Genomic DNA, 19,679 nt, shown 5'->3' on the forward strand with positions numbered 1-19,679 from the left:
AGATAGCTAATTAAGATATATCGAACCCTTGACAGGTGTTACAATATATCTCATGTCAGGTCATGAATTTTTTTAGATATATTTTATAAAGAATTTCCTCCTTCCTTACTGCGTACTTTCGCCGTGTAATTGGAAAGCACGTCCCGCTAGCAAAGGGAAGGTCCGAAGTTCGAATCAGAGCATTACTGACTTTCATGTTCCCTAAACCAAAATGTGAAAAGAATCGAACGAGCCGTCAGCTCGGAAAAATCGATTCAATCAAAAGCCCTATGAATTGATTTCTTTCAGCTATAGCTTTGATATTCCCTAAAACCTCCTCCCTACAAAGAACGAATAAAAAAATTCTAGAATAAAAATTTTTCAAAAAGTTGGAAAAATACACCAATGCTTGTAAAAATTGTAACACAACGCAGGAATTAATAGCAAATTGAACCAGACTTACAGGAAATGTAAAGTGAAGTAAGACATGTAAATGATTAGAGTTATAAAGCTGTTGCGCATGCGTGGAATGAGAACCAGCCGCTTGTTCCATATACATAAAGGACCGTAAATTTGCGTTGAAATCTCTTTATTGTCCTCTGTCAGCGACTAGCGTTTAATTAGTGGTCAATATGCCTCGACAGCAGCGGAGAGTGCCGTACCAGCAACTAACGGGGCTCGATAGAGGCCGCATCATCGGTATGCGAGAGGGTGGACTTTCGTATCGATCAATCGCAGCCCGCACACACCGTAATGCCACAACAATTATGCGTGTTTAGAAGAAATGGACAGAGGAGAAACAAATAAAGCGAAGTGCAGGCAGTAGGGTACGCAATAGCACAACGGCACGAGACGACAGACACCTCATCCGCATGGCTTAACGCATTGTGCAACGTCCTCTCGTGTGTTAGAACAACGTTGGAGCACGGCTACAGGTGTTGTGTTGTCTAGCTCCACAGTTCGTCGCCGTCTGCTGCAGCATGAATTGCGTGCAGTGTTTCTTCTACGCAGGATTCCCTGTCACTGAATCACAGATATTTCCGATTTCAACGGGCACGGCAACACAGTGCGCGGCATGCCCTGTGGCAACAAGTTGTTTTCTCCAATGAACCTCGCTACATTCTGGAGTACAGTGATGGAAGAGTACGCATCAGACGTTACAGAAGGGAACATCTGCTCCCACAGTGTGTTACCCAGCGTCATACTGTCCAAACGTCTAGCATCATAGTGTAGGGAGGTATGGGGTATAATTGTCGATCCCATCTAGGGCAGATTGCGGGCAACCTCAATAGTAATCGCTTCATAAGGAAAGTTGTGGAGCCAGGGGTCCTCTCCATTCTTCGACGCATTCCGGGATCTGTATTTCAGCAGGATAATGCCCGTACACATGTTTCTCAAACCGCAGAAGCCTTCTTAAGGGAACAACAGGTTTAGCTTGTTTCATGGCCTGCTTATTTCCAAGATATGTCGCCTATTGGGCATGCCTTTGATTTCATTGGTCGACGACTCTCTCGTATAGCTGGTGGGGCACACACAGTCAAAGCCATATGGAATGCCATTCTCCAGGATTACATTCAGAACCTGTATGATTCAACGCCACGACGTGTACAGGCTCTTATCGCTCAGCTTGGCAGACACACAAAGTAATGATTTCCGACGTTCATTTCTTTTCTGGTCAATCTGATAGTTTATCTGCACCACTATCAATAATATATGGAATCAATTATATTCATTTCCGACAATTCCTTCATGGTATTGCATTTTCACAAACATTAGTGTATAAAAATTAAACGCATTTTTAAGATGAGAGGATAATTATTCTTGTCTCTCCTAAATATGAGAAACGAACTTTCCTGGTACGCTTCCACCAACAACAGCTATTCGTGAACTTAAATGAGCTCCTTTTTCTGATATCGAAGCATATTCACTCAGTAAAGTGAATCCGTTTCGCAGTAGCCTAGTGAATCCGTTTCGCAGTAGGTACCAATTAATGTATTATAATTTCCTTCAGATCCTCTTTTTTAAAAAAACTCCTTTTAGGTTTTGATCAGAATAAATATTTTTGTTCTGGAATGTAGTTGAGAGACTTAAGACGATTTCAGATTTTTAACCCATTATAGTTCTTACGAATTTCGGTTGGTAAATTATTATGTTCTAAAAATATTTACTATTGGTGGATTTCAAGTAAATTCCAGTTATTTTGTGATAAAAAGTTTGTCGCAAATTGAATTATTTTTAATTGCCTGGTATTGTAAAAAGAAGACCTGTAAAAATATTAACTTTTAAACTATGTAACATCTTTTTATCATCAAATTTTTTAAAATTTATTTCAGCTTCTGTTCACTGAAGCTGCTAGGTTTGCAGAGGGCGATCCCTTTTACAGCTCAGCAGTTTGTGTATTTGAAAATACAGCATTTAAATGGCACTAAATTACTTAATATTTGGACATCAGCCGACATAAAAATTTAGTTACAACTAAAAGGATTCATACATATTTCAGTAATATACTTTCAAGACATATAAAATAATGAAAACAAAATATACAGACACTAAAAACAAACAAGAATACTAAATAATAATAGATATGTAACCAGGTGACTCCTTACTAAGTTTGAATAATATAAATTATCTCTATCGCTGAAGAAATCTAATTACACAGTTGCGCTGAATCGGAAATAATGCGCGAGTTGTATTAGTGGAAGTTCTAACATTCTTTCGTTTTTGAGCAATCATTATATTGAATAATGGTTCACATATATCAACGTATTCGTAGAGTGGCTTTATATTTCTAATTTTTATTTGATAGGATTAATCGTACACCGAGGCTGACGTTTAAATTTAATCATTTGAATGATCATTTGATGGCATCCTACCGTAAAATAACCATACGAAAATTCAAAGGTTGTTTCTATCACTGTAGCCGAACAACCTTTACTTATGCTAGATACATTGTTATAAATATAGCTTTGACCTGAAATCACATGTGCTCTGAAACATGAATGCGATAATAAATCTTTGCTCGATAAAACGGTGTTTCTTTGCACGAATTTAGACACCTACATAAAACAGCCTGTGAATGAAACTTCTCTACTCAAAGAATTAATATTAAGCTTCCACTCTGAAATTTGTAAAGAAGGGAATCGCAAAGAGCACAGACAAGGCATACTACCAAAAAATGTGAAGCATATTTATTTATCAAAAAATTAAATACTTGTTTTTCGTTGCAAAAGTTTTTCAGCGAGGTTGTAGGTTACAATTACAAGGTTGTAGGTTGTAGTAGTTTTATTTTAGGCAAATGATTTTCTGTAACGTCTGAACTCTTTGAAGCATAGCAGTAAAACGACGAAGCTCGATAATAATATTCTGTGTATGAGCAAATAAATGCAACAAAGACTGATTTAAATTGCTTGCGATTACTACCAAAGGACAGGAACTACTACCATATAGCTTTCAGAGCTTTTGCAGAAGTTTTACTGCAAATGTGATATGGGATGAGCATACAGCTGCGAACTTCAGAGACCTCACGATGATGATAGTTTTCTCTGTAACATATCTTCATATTATGAGAGAATAATGAAGAGTTCTTAGACTTACTTCTTAGACTCAAAGCTTCAAATTCTAGTGTATTTTCCATACGGAGCTATTATAGCATAATTTGCAGAAAGAAAAACTGAAACTTTCACATCAAGCAGTTCTTTGAAGAAGAGAAAGATGGATTTCCTCAAGCAGTTAAGCTTAAGAAAATTTTTAATATCTACAGCTTGAAGTTTTCGGATGGCTATACTTTTCGGAGTTTTAGGCATGTAAGCTGAGATTTCTGATAAATTACAAACTAATAGGGTAAATACTGAAAGAAATGTTTAAATCTTTTAAAAAATGTACCCGCATTTTGCAAATTCGGAGCAGTTATACAGTTTACTAATATTTTCTCATTTAAGTGAATGGAATGTATGCATTTAGCAATGTAACAATTTTCTGAAGTCAGGTCATTCTTTCTATTATTAATTTCTCTCTATAGTTAATTCTTCCGATAATTGAACATTTTCATAAACTGTGTTTTAATCTTCAGTTCTTGCACATTTTCATAAACTGTGTTTTAATCCTCAGTTTTGTATATCAATTCGTGGCAGTAGCATTTACGTTTTAAGGAGATTAAAAAAAATTACACCCTAATTTTGCTAAGAATTCGTTACCTTCGTATTGTTTGAACATGGATTCAACTCGGGACCTTCGAAATATTGGAATTCGAACTCAATTCAGAGTCTTTGAACAATGGAACCGATGCACCAAACAGCACACAGAGCATAATTATTTAAATCCGTACAGTTTAACATAAATTTTGAATAAATGCTCCAAATAACCTTCCACAGAAGTCGTTTTGCTGATAATCTTGTCATCTGAGGACTGTTAATATTTTATGAAAATCGCTGTACCTTACAGGACTTTGGAAAAAGAAAAACAAAATACAGACATGTAAAACGTATTTCTGTATATATCTTTCATATGCTTTTAAGACAATTATTAGTATATCATCAGGATAAAGAAATGCTAAATGAGAAACGTATTTTAAAATACCCACTCAGTCGTTACTGCACAATATGCAGGTTCTGCGAATTTATTATGCCCAGTACAATAACGTATTGGCTCGATAAACTTGATTTTCAGACCATAGAAAATGACGGTATTTGTTTATAAAAGACTAATTATGAGTCTTAATACTTATGCACATTACTGTTTTTCTTGACGGTAAAAGACTGTATTAATGTATTTGGCATCAGTAAAGGATGTTAGGATTTTGAAAAACGTTGTAGTTCTTGTCATGATAAAATATTCTTTAATAAATTTTTTTTAATGCAATAATTTTTAACGTTCCTTTTCGAAGTACATGTTGCATAGGAAGTATGACATTTAGAAATTATCAACAGGAAATTTTGAAGTATATTAATGTAACACGATTAAATACTCGAGGAAGTACATAGTTTTGTATTTTACTTACATAAAAATATTAAGTTTTTAGTTTGTCTATAAAATACAATTTTTTGCCTATTTGTACAATTTACCCTTGCAATTTAATTTTTTTTTAGTTCTGAAATTTATTAACAAAAAGATAGGAAAAAGTCAAACAAAAATTCACTAAAATTATAGGAAATGTTTGAAAACACCTCTTACCTTCCACGTTGCCGCATTCCTTCTAAAGTAGCAAAACGTATTCTGGAACCAATTATATATTTCGTTTAATGTTAGCTGCCTTTCAGGAGATTCGATAATTGCCTACAAATGCGAAGAAACTTATAGTACGAGTTAGAATAATAAGAATCTTAAGCTAAAGAAAAACGTAGCGGAGTAGAAGTAAAGGACCTTTGATGCGTAACACGGGATAACTCGAATTACATTTAAAAACACGCAATGAAAGAGATTATAATTTCTTTTTACCAAACAATGTGACCAAATATGTAAAAATAGCTAAAGTATACATATAACAACAATACAACTATCATTACAACTAAAGTTTTATGTATAAAAGATACTAGTCAATGTCTTGCCAAAATACTTCCATGAATGATAATACTTGACATAACATACACACCTATAACATTATAGCAAATTTTACTTGCTGTAGATATTTTGTGAATAAATTGCATAATATACCAATGCAATTAATACTTATAACAGTGAAAAAGGAGAATATTTGAGGACTGATATGATGATAAACTATTTTTGTTACGCTAACCCACGAGAAGGCTTGAAAAAACGACGAATAGAAGAGTTATTGGTCTTACTTTTCGCATTTTAAACATTTACGTACCATAATTTCCATACAATATAAAATGGAATAATAATTGTTATATAACAATATAAAATGGAAGCTTACTATTTCGAGCATTTCAGACATTTTCAATGCTTCTTTATAAGCTACTTATTTATTAATTCTACTGATTCAGTTACACTTCTTAGCTACACTTACTTATTTTCTCCACAAAATGTTTGAGCATAAATGCTCCATTCTATCTTTCTTGTGTTTCTTGTTTCCATGAAAGAGAGTTTTTTAATCTTCGTTCTTGCACATTCCGGTCGACTTTTATAAATTATTCATCCGTTTTAAGTCGATTCGAAATAAAAAGCATCGAGTGCCTTTTTTTTTTTTTTTTTTTAATTTGAATGAAACGCCGACATCTTTAACTTATGAGATCGGTGATCCATTCCTCATAGGAAGCAAGTTTTTAAACTTAAGATGTTTTGAAACTGGTGTGCTTAGTATTTACGAATGAGTGGCTCTTTCATTAGACCTGAAAATAATCCCTTTTATTACTGCAACAACTGAAAGAAGAAAAATAGATTACTATAGATAGACGATCGGTTAGAAGTTCTAGCCAGAGTTACCATTTCATCGGAAATAACTACTACTCTTATTATCAATTTCTAATAGGAAATGATATTAGGTTTTATGAACATTCCTACAGAAGTGACCATTTTATTATCTTCGAAGATAGTCTGTGAAAGGACAATTCATTTAATGTATTTCCTATGTACAGCATGTGATTGTTGACTCCACTTAAGGAAGAAAAAATAAATCATAATCAAGAGAGAGAAATGTAATGGTAGAAATTCCTTTTAAATTTAAACGCTCAGAAATTTTGCTGCACATGAAATGATTATTTCTTCGGAATATTCACACATGTTTTCATGAAAACGATTTGTCAGATTCTGTAGCTTGGATAATAGGGAACTTAAAGCTGCTCAAACTGATCAGATCATTACAAATGCTGCTGGAAACGTTTTGAAAGTAAGAAATTCTTACCTACAAATGATAATACCTTTCCAAATAGGCGTGCAACTGTTTACAAATATGCTAGAAGTTGAAAATATGGATATATGGCGGAATGATGGCTGTCGATCCTTTCGACAATGATCTATTATATTAAAAGATATTCTTCAAACCATGCGAATAATGCAACCTAATAATTTCAAGATACATGTATTTTACCCACGAAACACAGAATGCCCTTCATTTCACGGTGTTAATGTATTCTTCTGCAGATGATCTTGTTGGCTTGTCTGATAATTTTTCAATATTGGAAACCACTTGATTCAAATATGCACCTTTTGCAGAAATTTAAGTAAATCTATATAAATATCATATCATAATTTCACATTTATTATTTTCGGGTTCCATTCATTTGGTCATGATTTTACTTTCGTTACACCATCTCCTAATCTTGTCAAACAGTGATCTCTTTGATACCGGTAGGTAAATGTATAAGGTATTTCTCCCACTTCCCTAGCGTGCCTTCGTGGTGTAACGGTAGCACGCTGGGCCGGTATTCCAGAGGTCCGTGGTTCGATTCCCGGCGAAGGCGTTGCATATTTTTCCTCTTTTCTCCTTCCAATTAACCTAATGACTCTACAAGTGGCGCCCGAACTAAAAGAGTTGTGAATGATGATTCTCCGCACCCAGGATTTGGCGAATAGGTCCCCTAAAACCCTAGTCACCCTTTAAAAAGGGGAGTATATAAGGTATTTCTCCCACTTCCCTAGCGTGCCTTCGTGGTGTAACGGTAGCACGCTGGGCCGGTATTCCAGAGGTCCATGGTTCGATTCCCGGCCAAGTTTGCTATTTTTCATCTTTTCTGCCTCTAAAAAAATCCTAATGACTCTACAAATGAAAGTTTCGGTTGTCTTATTCTTGTTGAATTTTAGGTTAAATAAAATTTATCGCCTTCGATTTCTTTGAATTTTTTAAGTTTTATCACGTTGTTTGAACAATCAGTTTTTTTTTCTTTCAGGTTTCTATTCTAGTCTTCGTGCTTAAGTTTTTATCTTATTAATCTTTCGTTACCAGCAGCAGTTTCTGATCTGAGGAATCTGGAAGGAACTAAATATGTTTGCTATGAGAAAGTATTAAAAAATCAGATTATATTTATATTTCAAAAGTATGAGATAGCTTAAAATCATTCAGAGAAATATATTAGAAAATCTCTACTAGTTTTCAGAACTATGACAGTTTGCGAAATCACATCAAATATCTTATTAAGCTTTTTCATAAAGACTACTAATATGGTTTAAATAGCTGAATTATTACTGTCTTACATGACATTACTGAATTTTTAACAATCATTTCTCGCGTAAGTTAAATTTAACTTCTTCTATATTTTACAAAAAGGAAAAAGTACATAATGATTTTAATGAGTCCAGCCAATGTAATTTCATGGGCCTAGCTAGTAATTAATAATTCTGCGTGCGTACGGTTTCGTAATAGATAGAAGGCACACAGAATTGATGACAGCTTGATAAAATTTATTTTACCAAAAAGAACACTTTACATTTCTGTAACTTTCCACAAAAATACTTGTACAACTCTTCATAGTATCAAAAAGTGCAAGCAGTAGTTATACTTCAAACTGCTAAAAACGTTAAACACAACACAATGTAAAACGCACCTAAAGAGTGAAGCTCGCAAGGAGATGTCTCACTGCTCCAAACTCACGCTGAACTAAACAACAATTGAGAAATTGATGCTTTCCTCGGTTTTATATGTATTCTCTCGGCCGCCGAGAGATTTTTAGCACTTTGCACTTCTCGAAATTACTGGAAGGCTTTTGAGGGCCAGATACGCTTACGCTACATGTAGCATCAATTACAGTTATTCGGTAGCAATACCTATTACAGTTATGCAGAGATGGACCATAATTTCGCCAAATGGTTGCCAAGTTTGGCGACTTTTGAAGATTTCTTCCCAAATTTAGCGACAGAAATTAGTTGCCGAAACCATTGCCAACTTGGCGATATCTCGCCAATTCAGCGAGATAGTCATTTATTCAATGTTAAATAGACTTGGTCCTGTATACCGGCAAAGCTTCGTTTTTTAGATTTTCATGTTACATTATACCAAAAAAAATTACAATATCACATATAATTTCACTAAAATTATTTACTTATGTACAAAATTCGTAACAATAATAAACAGGATGGTGAATTTAGTTTATTTCTTTTAAATAGCTTAAATTGTTCATCAGTAACAAATTAAATTTCAAAGAAAAATAAAATACTTTACGCTTTGTTAAATTGACAATAGAACTGGAGCGTGGAAGATAAAGAAAAAGATTTTATTTTTGGTAGTGGCAATACTTTTCTTTGAAATCGTAGAGTAAGAAAATTTTGAAAACAAATATCTTACGCTTTGCTGAGAGGCAACACATTCTTTTAAATCGTTGAGTTTTCTGATTAAATCTGAAAAATAAATAGCTTATGCTTTGTCCTGTGGGAACACATTCCTTTTAAATCGCTAAGTTTGTTAATAAAAAATTTCTTAAATTTACACGAAATGTAAAATAAACAATAAACAAAACTGGAATTCAAAATTCAGGCTTCGAGATGAGCCGAGAACTATGTGTTTTCTAAACTTGGTGGCTTTAGGTGCTTCCAATTTTCCACAGAACAAGGAACATACATGCAAATTTTTTAATATTTAAAAACTGATATTTTAATATTTTTTATCTTACTAAATAAAAATATCTAGTTTTATAACGCCTTTTTCTCTAACGATACATATATATATATAAGTGATACGGAGGCTACTATCAATAAAAGGCTGAAAACTGCTGCACTAGAGACAATTCTAGATTTCCAGAATGTCTCTGATGTAACTCAATCTATTCTCAAATTACTTTTTTCTAAATTCTGGGCAATTTTTTTCCATAATAAAAACTGCACATAGCCTCTTTATTTTGGAAATGAGAGACCATGACTTCTTGCAGCAGAACTTTCCGAAATCATTGTAAATTTTGAGTTCAGCGTCAAAGCTTCGTTTAGGAGCAATCTTTGTATACTTATTTAATTTTTATAACAAATCTTTTCACTTCGCTCACTTTAATTCTAGTTAAAGGGATTTTGACAGTTAGTAGTGAAGAAAATGTTAACAGCTTTCAAATTTCAATCTTACCTGTCTTATAAGAGAGGCATAAGTGAATGGAGGACGGACATCTGCATTCTTGTAAAACTCTCGATTCCTTGTTATTTCTGCAAAGAAAATTATTCAGACTTTCAAAAATATGAAAGTTGGGCATAGATAATTACAGTTGATTACATTAATGAAATTGAATTCTTTTCCGCTTATGAAAGCAAATTATTCAAATTTTCAAAAATAATGAAAGTGCATAAAACTTTTATGTATACACATGGGTTATTATAATTGGCTATTACATTAGTGAAACCGCAGATTTTCTCCTCCTGTAAGAAAGTTAGTTAGACTTTCAAAATATAAACGTAATACAGAAAATTTTCATGCATGCACATGAGATTAATGAAATCGTGTTTTTTTTCTCCGTGTAATGCAACACTGAGTGCAATAGAATATATGCCAGCGGTAGTCCTTTTTGCACCATCTGTGTGTCGCAACTTTTAATTCGCACGGACTTTGGAAAACCCTTGTTGTGGATACATACTTTCACAAATTTAGAGAAAAGACTGACCATTGAAATTAATTTATAATCAAATGGTGATAAGTCATGTGCACAATGTATATCATATTGATTCTGAAGCACTGCGAAAGTCCATAAGCAAATTTCTTCGCTTCTGATGAAGAGGGATCTATACCTGTTTGCCTTCAAAATTCATTGAGTTACTGAATAAATCTACGCCAAAGGCAAGGTTCTTGCTTTGCTAATTTTATGTACCGTTTTGGCGTGTTTCTTTTCAGTTTTGATGTCATCCAACTAATTGATTTTCCTCAACATCCTGAAGAATGGAACTTCATTTAAAGTTCATTTTTGTGCTTTCAAGATGTATACATTATTTTCTACAGGTACAAAAAGTTTAGAAATAAAAATTATCTTAATAGGTTTTTTTTAATCACATGACGCAAAATTGAAATGAAAAGTTCATAAGTTAATTTTTTGCTTCTGCAAGAGATTATTCAACTGGCTGATTGTAGATAGGTTTGAAAATTTCCCAAGAAAACGTAAAATGGTTTTCTAGTGATGAGAAGTGATAAAGAATAACCTCTCTCGTTATATGAATTTGGTGGCTGTCACTTTAGTCTTCTTATTTTATAATGGCTTCTGACTTTTGAAGGGACACCATTACTGCTTCACAAAGTCAAACATTTAAAACTTAATCTTTTAATATCAGTGAAATATTCAACGAAAAATTACCTTATACACATAATACTGGGTAACAATGCATTTAATTATTACATCTGATTTTTCCAAACCTTATCTATAAAATGGAAGAAAAAATCATTGCCAGTTTCAAATTTTGCTTATGTGATCAATGGAGCAAAAATGATAAATTTCCTTGTTTTCAATATCTCGTTGCCATAGCAACGCAGGAAGGCGTGATCCCTCCATCATGACATGATTTACTGTACATGTTTATTAAATAAGCATACCATTAGTTTAATTCGGCGTTTCTTAAACTATGAGTCGAGACCCCCAATGGAGTCACAAATCGAAATGTTCCAGTCGTAAATATGTAATTCAGATGATGGTGTGGTGGTGTATTTAAATATGGCAAAGCACACTAGGGCTCTCTGCCTAAGGGAAGGGATGCCTTCGTGGAGGACTTTCTAAGGAAAACTGGCTCGTATACACGTTACACATGGAGAAAACCACGAAAGTACCGATGCAGCCAGCCCGTTCGCGGGGTTCGAACCTCGGGCCGAACTACCAGTGTTCAGCAACTTTACCGCTCGGCCGCTGGAGGGCCCCTGTAAATCAGATACACGAATTTAAAGAAACATTAGTCGCATTCCCTTCATTATATTTAATTTAACGTATTGCATTTTTTGTATAGTGCAATTATAAATCGTAATATTGTCCAAGCTGAGCTGTGAATTATATTTATATATTGAAAAATACACATAAGAGCATCATAATAAGAGTATTGCATTCCAATTTTAGCATATAAGTTATTCCGGAATCAAAATATGCATCAAACGCACAAACTTAACATCCGTGAGCCACGCATTTGCGCCGAATTTAAGGTTGGCGCCGCAGCGACAAGTGTTGTGACAACAATTTACCAGTGCAGTCAGTTGTTTCTGGGCCGAGCGGTAAAGTCGCTGAATATTGGCAGTTCAACTTGAGTTTGATTCCAGGCGAACGGGGTTGCTGCATGGACGTTTAAATGATTTTCTCCATGTGTAATATGGATGCGAGTCAATTTACCTTAGAAAGTTTTCCACGAAGGCATCCCTCCCCTGAGGCAGTCCTCCCTTTTTTGTAATAATTAAATAAACCAAACCAGTTGTTTTTATTTCATCGCAAAAGGTGTGTAACAGTACAGAATTGTTTCGACTGCTTTACTTGACTAAGGTGGGTGTTTATTTGACTAATTATTACGACAGATGTTATGTTTTTCGTATTTTATGATAAAAGTATTTTACCCGTGGATAAATAATTGAACTTGAATAACAGAGGTAATGAATCAGATGACAATGCTACAAAATCGCTTCAAGCGGGATCTATAATCAGGAAGAGGCATCTGAAATGCGGCATTTCTCCAATGTGGCTTTATTTTCAGCAACTATGATGGTAATGAACAACCTCTTTGCTTAATTTGCAATAATGTTTTGGATATTAAGCGTAAGAAATTATCAAAGTTAAAAATGGATCTTGAAACTAAAAGAATATTTCGAACGACTGTTAAAATCTTCATATAAAATTTAAAAAAAATAATTTAAAAAAAATGAGAAAATTTATGACTGTTAGCGAAAAATATTTATTCACGCCAAGCAAAGTTTTAGGTCTCATTTCTAATAATAATAATAATAATAATAATAATAAACATACACCACTGGAGAAGATCGTATATTACTTTCTGCTACTAAAATGGTATAAAAACTTTATGAAAGGCGATGAAATTCGGAAAATTTCTTTTTCAAAATGATACTGTCTCCAATAGAATTTCTGAAATTAACTAAGACCGATTCGAACAACAAAATTGCGATTTAGTTGGACGAAACAGCTGACGTTAAAAAAGTATCAGTTGTAAGTATACGAGTATGTCGGATGCATTTATAAAGAATATTTCGATGAAGAATTGTTATTTTCTAATCGTTGAGAAGAGCATATAAGATCGGAAGACGTATACAGCAAAGTTGATGAATTTTCTAAAATTAAGGTTTAAATTGCAAAATTGCCTTTGTGTACGCGCAGATGGAGCAAAAGTAATGATAGGTGAAAATTTCGGTTTTAAATCATTTGTAAGCTGTTGGTAATGATTATGTAACTTTTGTACACTACCTGATACACGGACAGGCCCTTGAAAGTTTACAAAAATAGCAACAAAATTGGTTTGGCTTGGTTTATTTGGTTACGGCAAAGAACTCGAGGGCTATCTGCCTAAGAGAATGGATGCCTTCGTAGAGGACTTTCTAAGGGAACTGGTCAGTATACACACAACATATGGGCAAAAACATGAAAAGCCAGTGCAAACAGCTGTTCGCCGGGATCTAAACTATTTTTAAGAAACTAAACGATCTCATCTTATCGAAGAAAAAATAGCTATATACTTGTTTCGAAAGGCAAAATTTAAGGTTTTATTAAAAAGATCAAATTTGGAAGAATAGGGTGGAAAATGATTCATTTGAAATGATTCGACTGATAGCAGTTTTATAATTGAAAACATAATGGTAAAACTTTAATTGCAAAATTTATTCTAGATCATACAAATTCCTTAGAAACACAGTTTTGCAGATACTTTATATCAAATTTTGATTTCAAAAGATTATCTTGGGTTCAAAAATCATTTTTCACTGACAATAAACTGTTTAACTATCGAATAACTCAAAGCTTAATTTTCCCCTAAAGTCCTTCACTAAATGAGTTGAAGCTTCAGTGATCGGAGCTAGATTTGAATTTCCCATAATTTCTCAAACGGCATTAAACATTCTTCTTCTGTTCAGCACCATATACTGATGAGAAACGAATTTTTCAATTTTAACCCTTATTAAGTCCAGATTTCATTTAACGCTAAAAAACGTTGAAGATGCTTTACGTACAGCAGTATTAAATATTTCACCAAAATTTAATTTGTTATGCAGCCAAAAATAAGCTCATCCATCTCATTAAAACGTGATTTTATGTATATATATATACTTTATATTATCTATATATATATATACTTTATATTATCTATATCTATATATATATATATATACTAGACTCTGCTAGGACTTTAGCTAAAAAATTGATTATTTATAGGAAAATATTAATTTTTGTATTTAATATCTGGTGCCTCGAAAAATTCACGATGAGAAAAAAAAGTCATGAATGAAAAAAGTTTAAAAAGCACTAGCTTAGTTCATTAAAAAAAATCGCAAGAGAAACGAAATGTAGTAATTTTTATGAGAAAGTGCCATTCTCAGAGTCTGGCTCCTGTTGGATCTCCAGAAAATGTAGAAGCCTGCGCTGTGAATTAGGAAGCAGTTAGCTCAAGATTCAGAAACCGATTTGGCTGGTTTCAGTACCTTCGCGTCTTATTCACTGAGCTAACTACTTGCACAAAGAATTAACCTAGAAATTTTCGTCAGATTTCAAATCGTAAAGTATAAGGAATTCTGAAAGAAACTGACTTACTAACTACCGAGGCAATGGTTTCTTGGGTAATTACAAGACCAAAGATAACATGGAAGTTGTGGGAAAGCTTATCGAAAACTACTGCATCGTTTACAAAATGGTCATCTGAAAGTACATTCTTGACACATACTCTTATAAATTCAAAGAAAACAGGTGAATGGCGTATAGCAGGATAACAAGGTGAGAGACTCTGCTAGGACACGGAATATGATGAAAGATTACGTTTGAGGATAACATGGATCATTTTTTATAAAACCTCTCAATCCACTGTTGGAAAATAATTCTGAATGCTGCATATTTTTGTAAGATTAAGATTTGTGTTTGAAACAGCGTTATCCTGGCCGCAAAAGCAAATGTTTGATGAAATAATCATCTAATGTTTAAACTTAACTAACACAACGGAAACGAAAAATACCATTTGGCCCGCAGATAGCAATTAAAATGTGTTGTCTAATGCAATGTAATTCCTACTGAATGAGTTCTTTCATCACTTCAAAGATATTTTAATTCTTTTAAAATTTTAAGATCGACTCACCTTCCGTTATGTCCAAATTGACCCTTTCTGCCGCTCTTCGCCGAAGAGGGACATCGGGATACCCGTGTTGATCCAACGCTGAAACAAATTCAAAATGTCCTGAAACTATTTGCGAATGACCTAGAAATTGTATTCATAAATAATATAACTGGCATGCTGAATATTATTTCAGAATGGATATATTTTCGAAGAATATTTAAGTACATATTTCCTATTGTAATTACATTATTTTTGCATTGTATTTGCAGTTTTCAAAGACCATTAAAAGGAAAAAGTAAACTTTAAATAAAGTAACATTAAAATAATTTTATTTAATATATGGTTATCGTAATTTTGAAAACTCGTGTAAAAATGCCATATTTAAATTTTCATTTGTATTTAAAAAAAAAAAAAAAAAAAAAAACACTATAGAAACTTAGGCTAACGAAACCTAATATTTTTCTACCTAAAAGGACACAAAATTCTAAGAAACGTTAAACATTGGCAATTTAAATACACGTAGACATAATAAAGCACTTTGTTAAAATAATAATTTCTCCTTAAATTACCCATTTCTTTAATGTTTACAATAATGAGACTTTTATGCGTATTGCCCAGAAATGGCAATGCCATTGAAATTCAAATTGAACTTACCAGACATAGGATGGTGATATCCTTTATCACTAAGTCTTCTTCTCATAGGTCCTGTGGAGGGCGGGGGGATCATGGGTTGGCTTAACGTAGGGAGAAGTCTCGATGGAATGTTTAACATAGATGAAGATATGGTGGACATTTGTAGATTGCAGGGTGGAAGAAGATTTAACGGAGAAGACTGCTGCGAGGACTTTGAAGAAGGAAGTTTACAGTTATTGTTGCTCTTCGTGTTTGTATTGACCTTAAAAAATGTAGTTGATATTTAGAATTAGACTTTACACTTCAGTGAGCCAAGCTGTGATTTTAAATGTATGGGAAGTTTCATAACATAACAAACAACAACAACAACAACAACAACAAAAAAAAAAAAAAAAAAAGGGTTAATTTCCAGGCCTTTTAGAAATGAATTTATATCAAGCTGGTATCTAAATAAAACAGCATTACTATTTAACCTTCTCTATAATTCATTCCTTTTACAGTTTTACATCAGTTGGTATGTTAATAGAGCTTTTGATTGCTTTCAAAAAACTTAACTATTAAAATCATCTTTCATTCCATTGATATATTTCCATCAGCACTTGAAACATTAATAAAATTTTGTAGTTTAATATTAGATTTGACTTTCGAAAATGGAAAGTAATCGAATAGATATGAAGCGTTACATCAAATATGAAGTGTCAAATCAGAGGCGAATGGGGCTCGTCTGACTGACGCGACCAATTCGAATAAATGTGCCGACACCTTTTTGAGTTGGCTGCAAAAGTGTCGGCACTCTTGAGGATTTTGACTTACACCCTTGAAGAATGGAATCTTCATCAACATGCCGGGACGCCCATGTAAAGATCTTTGTATACGCGAATAATCGCCGACCTGCGTAAAGCTGCCGGCACTCTTGTGAGGTCAATTTAGAATATGAAGCCAGAATAACTATGTAAAGATCTTTATCTAAGAGAATAATTGCCGATATGTGTAAAGTTGTTGGTATCGTTATGAAATTATCGGGGTAGTGGAATAGGATAGACCCCAGCTTGAAGTAAAGAATTAGATCCACAAATATTAATTTGAAACGAGCTAAGGAGGGTAAGGTTAAGTCGATAAGTTTAACACGATTACACTTAGTTTATCTTTAGATTATTTTGGAACGTCGTTAAATTATTTTCTTTCAACAAGTTTATTGCTTTTTGTTGCATGAATCCCTCAATTATGATTTATGTTTCAACCGCTTTTAAACCATCGATAAGATGACAAAGCGTACCTGTTACCTACGTCGTCTCTAGAAATTTCCCAAATTCTTAATATCCTCATCCGCTCCTGAATTACATACTCACTCCAAAAAAGTCACACTTTTCTTTCTAATCAAAAACATTGGACAATGAAAGCATCAAAAACTCGGTATCTGATAGGAACTTTTCGGAATCAACGCAAAGAATTCTTTTCTGAATTCTAGTCTGTAGAGACCATTAGAATTTTTAGAGCAAGTAAAGAGAGAAATATCGCGATGGCCTCGCCGGGATTATAACTCCAGATCTTCTAATTGCCAGCTGGACGTGCTTTCTAATTAAACCACGAATGCACGTGGTAAGGAGTGAGAAAATACTTTACAAGTCTACTAATTCTCTGCGGAAAGTTCGGCATGTTATGTACACCAGCGGTTCCCAATCTGCTATTCCACGAAAATCTAAGGGCTCCGTATGCACTTCCCAAAAACTCCTCGGCCGCTCTAACAAAATAAAATAAATAAATTCCGAATGAAATTGAAGAATGAAACAAAAATTTTAATTAAAAACAGACATTTAGAAATTATATTTTGAAAGCGAAAATTCACCAATTTCGTGTCTCCTCTAGCAGACAATGCTTGGCCATTACTCGGAATTGCACACTCAAGAAGATTATCCGTCATTATTGAACCTTCGAGAATCATGGAATCTACTAAGCGTTTCGAAACTTAGCTCATTAACTTAAATCATGGAATCTACTAAGCATATTAATAAATACGGGTGGCTTTTCGATTTGAAGCTGATTCACAGTAAAACTGCATAGCAATAATATCGTTATTTCTTAACATTTCCGCAAGTTTAGTTGTATAACTAGTGTTCTATTAATTAGTTATATAACTAGTTGTTCTAACTATTTAACAAGTTCATTAATAAAGGTGATAGAAAAAATAATAAACCGTATAAAATCGACACCTCTTAGAAGCAGATACTATATATTAACATATGAAGAATATGGGAAGCCACCATGAGTCCCTCTTGCAGCATATTGAAGTAAGATGGTTTTCTCGAGCCGTTTACATGTGCACAAAAGATAAATAATAAATTAAATAATATTTTAATAATAATAAAACTAAATTGTAAAAACCTGAAATCACAAGTAATGGGCGAATGAGTGTTTGAGCCGAGGTGCATGTAATAATTAACTTTCAGAAACTGAATTTATTGTGAAGACTTTGATGATGCAAGAAATGGTGTAAAATATCTTTTAACAGAAATTGGTATGTTTTACTAAATTTTGGGTGCATCTTTATATATGGCGAAACTTTTGACAATATCACATTGAGCATAAATTGAGATATTAAATCTAAAAAATTTTAAATATAATTTCATTTCATGGACATTCCACCCCTGTAATAAGCACATAGAATTTGTGTGCTTTGCCATATTCAAATAGCCTAATCTAATCTACTCATGTAATGCAATTCTTAAACATCATTAACTTATAAAACTATGGATGTGCCTAAAGGGCTCCTCTAGAGAAACTGTTTCTGAAAAGGGCTTCAAAAGGTTTGGGAACCTTTTGAACGCGAATCAAAAGTTTTGGGAACCGCTGGTCTACCTCTTAAAAGCAAGAATCTTTGTGAAACAAAAATGAGCTACCCTAGCTGATCAAAAAAGAGCATAAAAAATAGTCATCAGTGGAAACTTTTCAGAGTAACGTTTCTGTGGTCGAAGGGAATGGATTGATCAGTATGCTCCCCTGATTTAAATCGCATTTAACATGATGCGAAACGTTAAGGAGACACAAGGCTGCACGATCTTACCCTTCAGAGAACACCAGACTACTGAAACGTGTGTTCCTTGAAGAATGGGAACTTTTATCTCAAGAACTGTTAGATAATCTGGTGTTGAGGTTCGAAAGACAATGGAAAGTAACCATTGCAGTAAGGGGATCCATATCCTTTACTCAAGCTTCGGGTTCGCTATTCTCTCTCTTGGCCAGACAGGTTTTTATACCGACTCCATTCTGTCAATGAAATATTTTTCTATTCGTTCCGTACTGTATGTGTCCCATTCGTTTTTGTTACTACATTTTCCTCATCGTTTAAGTACTACATTGTGCCTCTGGAATATGAATTTCATCTCTCCCAGTTCATATGGAGAATTTCATCTTTCTAGTTTCATCTCTTCCAGTCTTCCCAGTTGATATTTTGAAGAATTATGACCAAAATCTGGAAAGTTGCTTAAGTTTAGCACATTAGTGTAGCACCATCAAAGAAAACTGCAAAACAGCGAGACATCAAAACGATTCTATTCGCGGTAAATGTCCGAAGCTTTTTTTTTAACTTTTATAAATTTATGCCCTTTAAGATTTACATATTTAGAAAAGATGCTAAATTATTTCAAGGATTGGCTGTCATATATTACTCTATAATTTTCATGAAAAACATGTCAGGTTTCAGTCCAGTTTGAAACGGTTCAAGTGCATGCTGCCCTCGGTTTTTGCATAATAAGGTTTAGTTATTAAAAAGCCATAATAAAGAGTTTAGTTATTAAAAAGCCGAAAGGAGAAATAAAGTATTATTACGGTCTACCAGAAAGTTCTGTCCGTTTTATGGCAATTTTCGACACGTACGCACATGTTTATTTGCCGTATGTTCGGCTCTCTATTTTTATCGCTTAATGTATACATACTGAAGTAGCAAGTTAACTAAAACAAAGTTGATTCACGTTAGTCTT

At 33.6% G+C, this 19,679-nt stretch overlaps 1 protein-coding gene across 15 annotated transcripts in view; it reads right to left on the reverse strand.

Annotated features, from left to right (window-relative positions):
• Positions 1-19,679, reverse strand: part of LOC118187454 (uncharacterized) — a 533,306-nt gene that overhangs the window by 19,840 nt on the left and 493,787 nt on the right. For 13 of the 15 annotated variants that reach the window (XM_085808871.1, XM_085808867.1, XM_085808866.1 and 10 more), the window contains 4 exons: positions 15,724-15,964; positions 15,091-15,210; positions 9,920-9,996; positions 5,149-5,250 (listed from right to left, as the gene is read on the reverse strand). In XM_085808871.1, the coding sequence (XP_085664997.1) occupies positions 5,149-5,250; positions 9,920-9,996; positions 15,091-15,210; positions 15,724-15,964 (540 nt within the window). The remainder of the gene's footprint in view (positions 1-5,148; positions 5,251-9,919; positions 9,997-15,090; positions 15,211-15,723; positions 15,965-19,679) is intronic. The other 2 variants (XM_085808870.1, XM_085808872.1) reach the window with 1 other exon arrangement.

This window comes from Stegodyphus dumicola, chromosome X2 (genome assembly GCF_044657685.1).
Source record: "Stegodyphus dumicola isolate Sdum_Otavi_A_Nest chromosome X2, ASM4465768v1".
NCBI lineage: Eukaryota > Metazoa > Arthropoda > Arachnida > Araneae > Eresidae > Stegodyphus > Stegodyphus dumicola.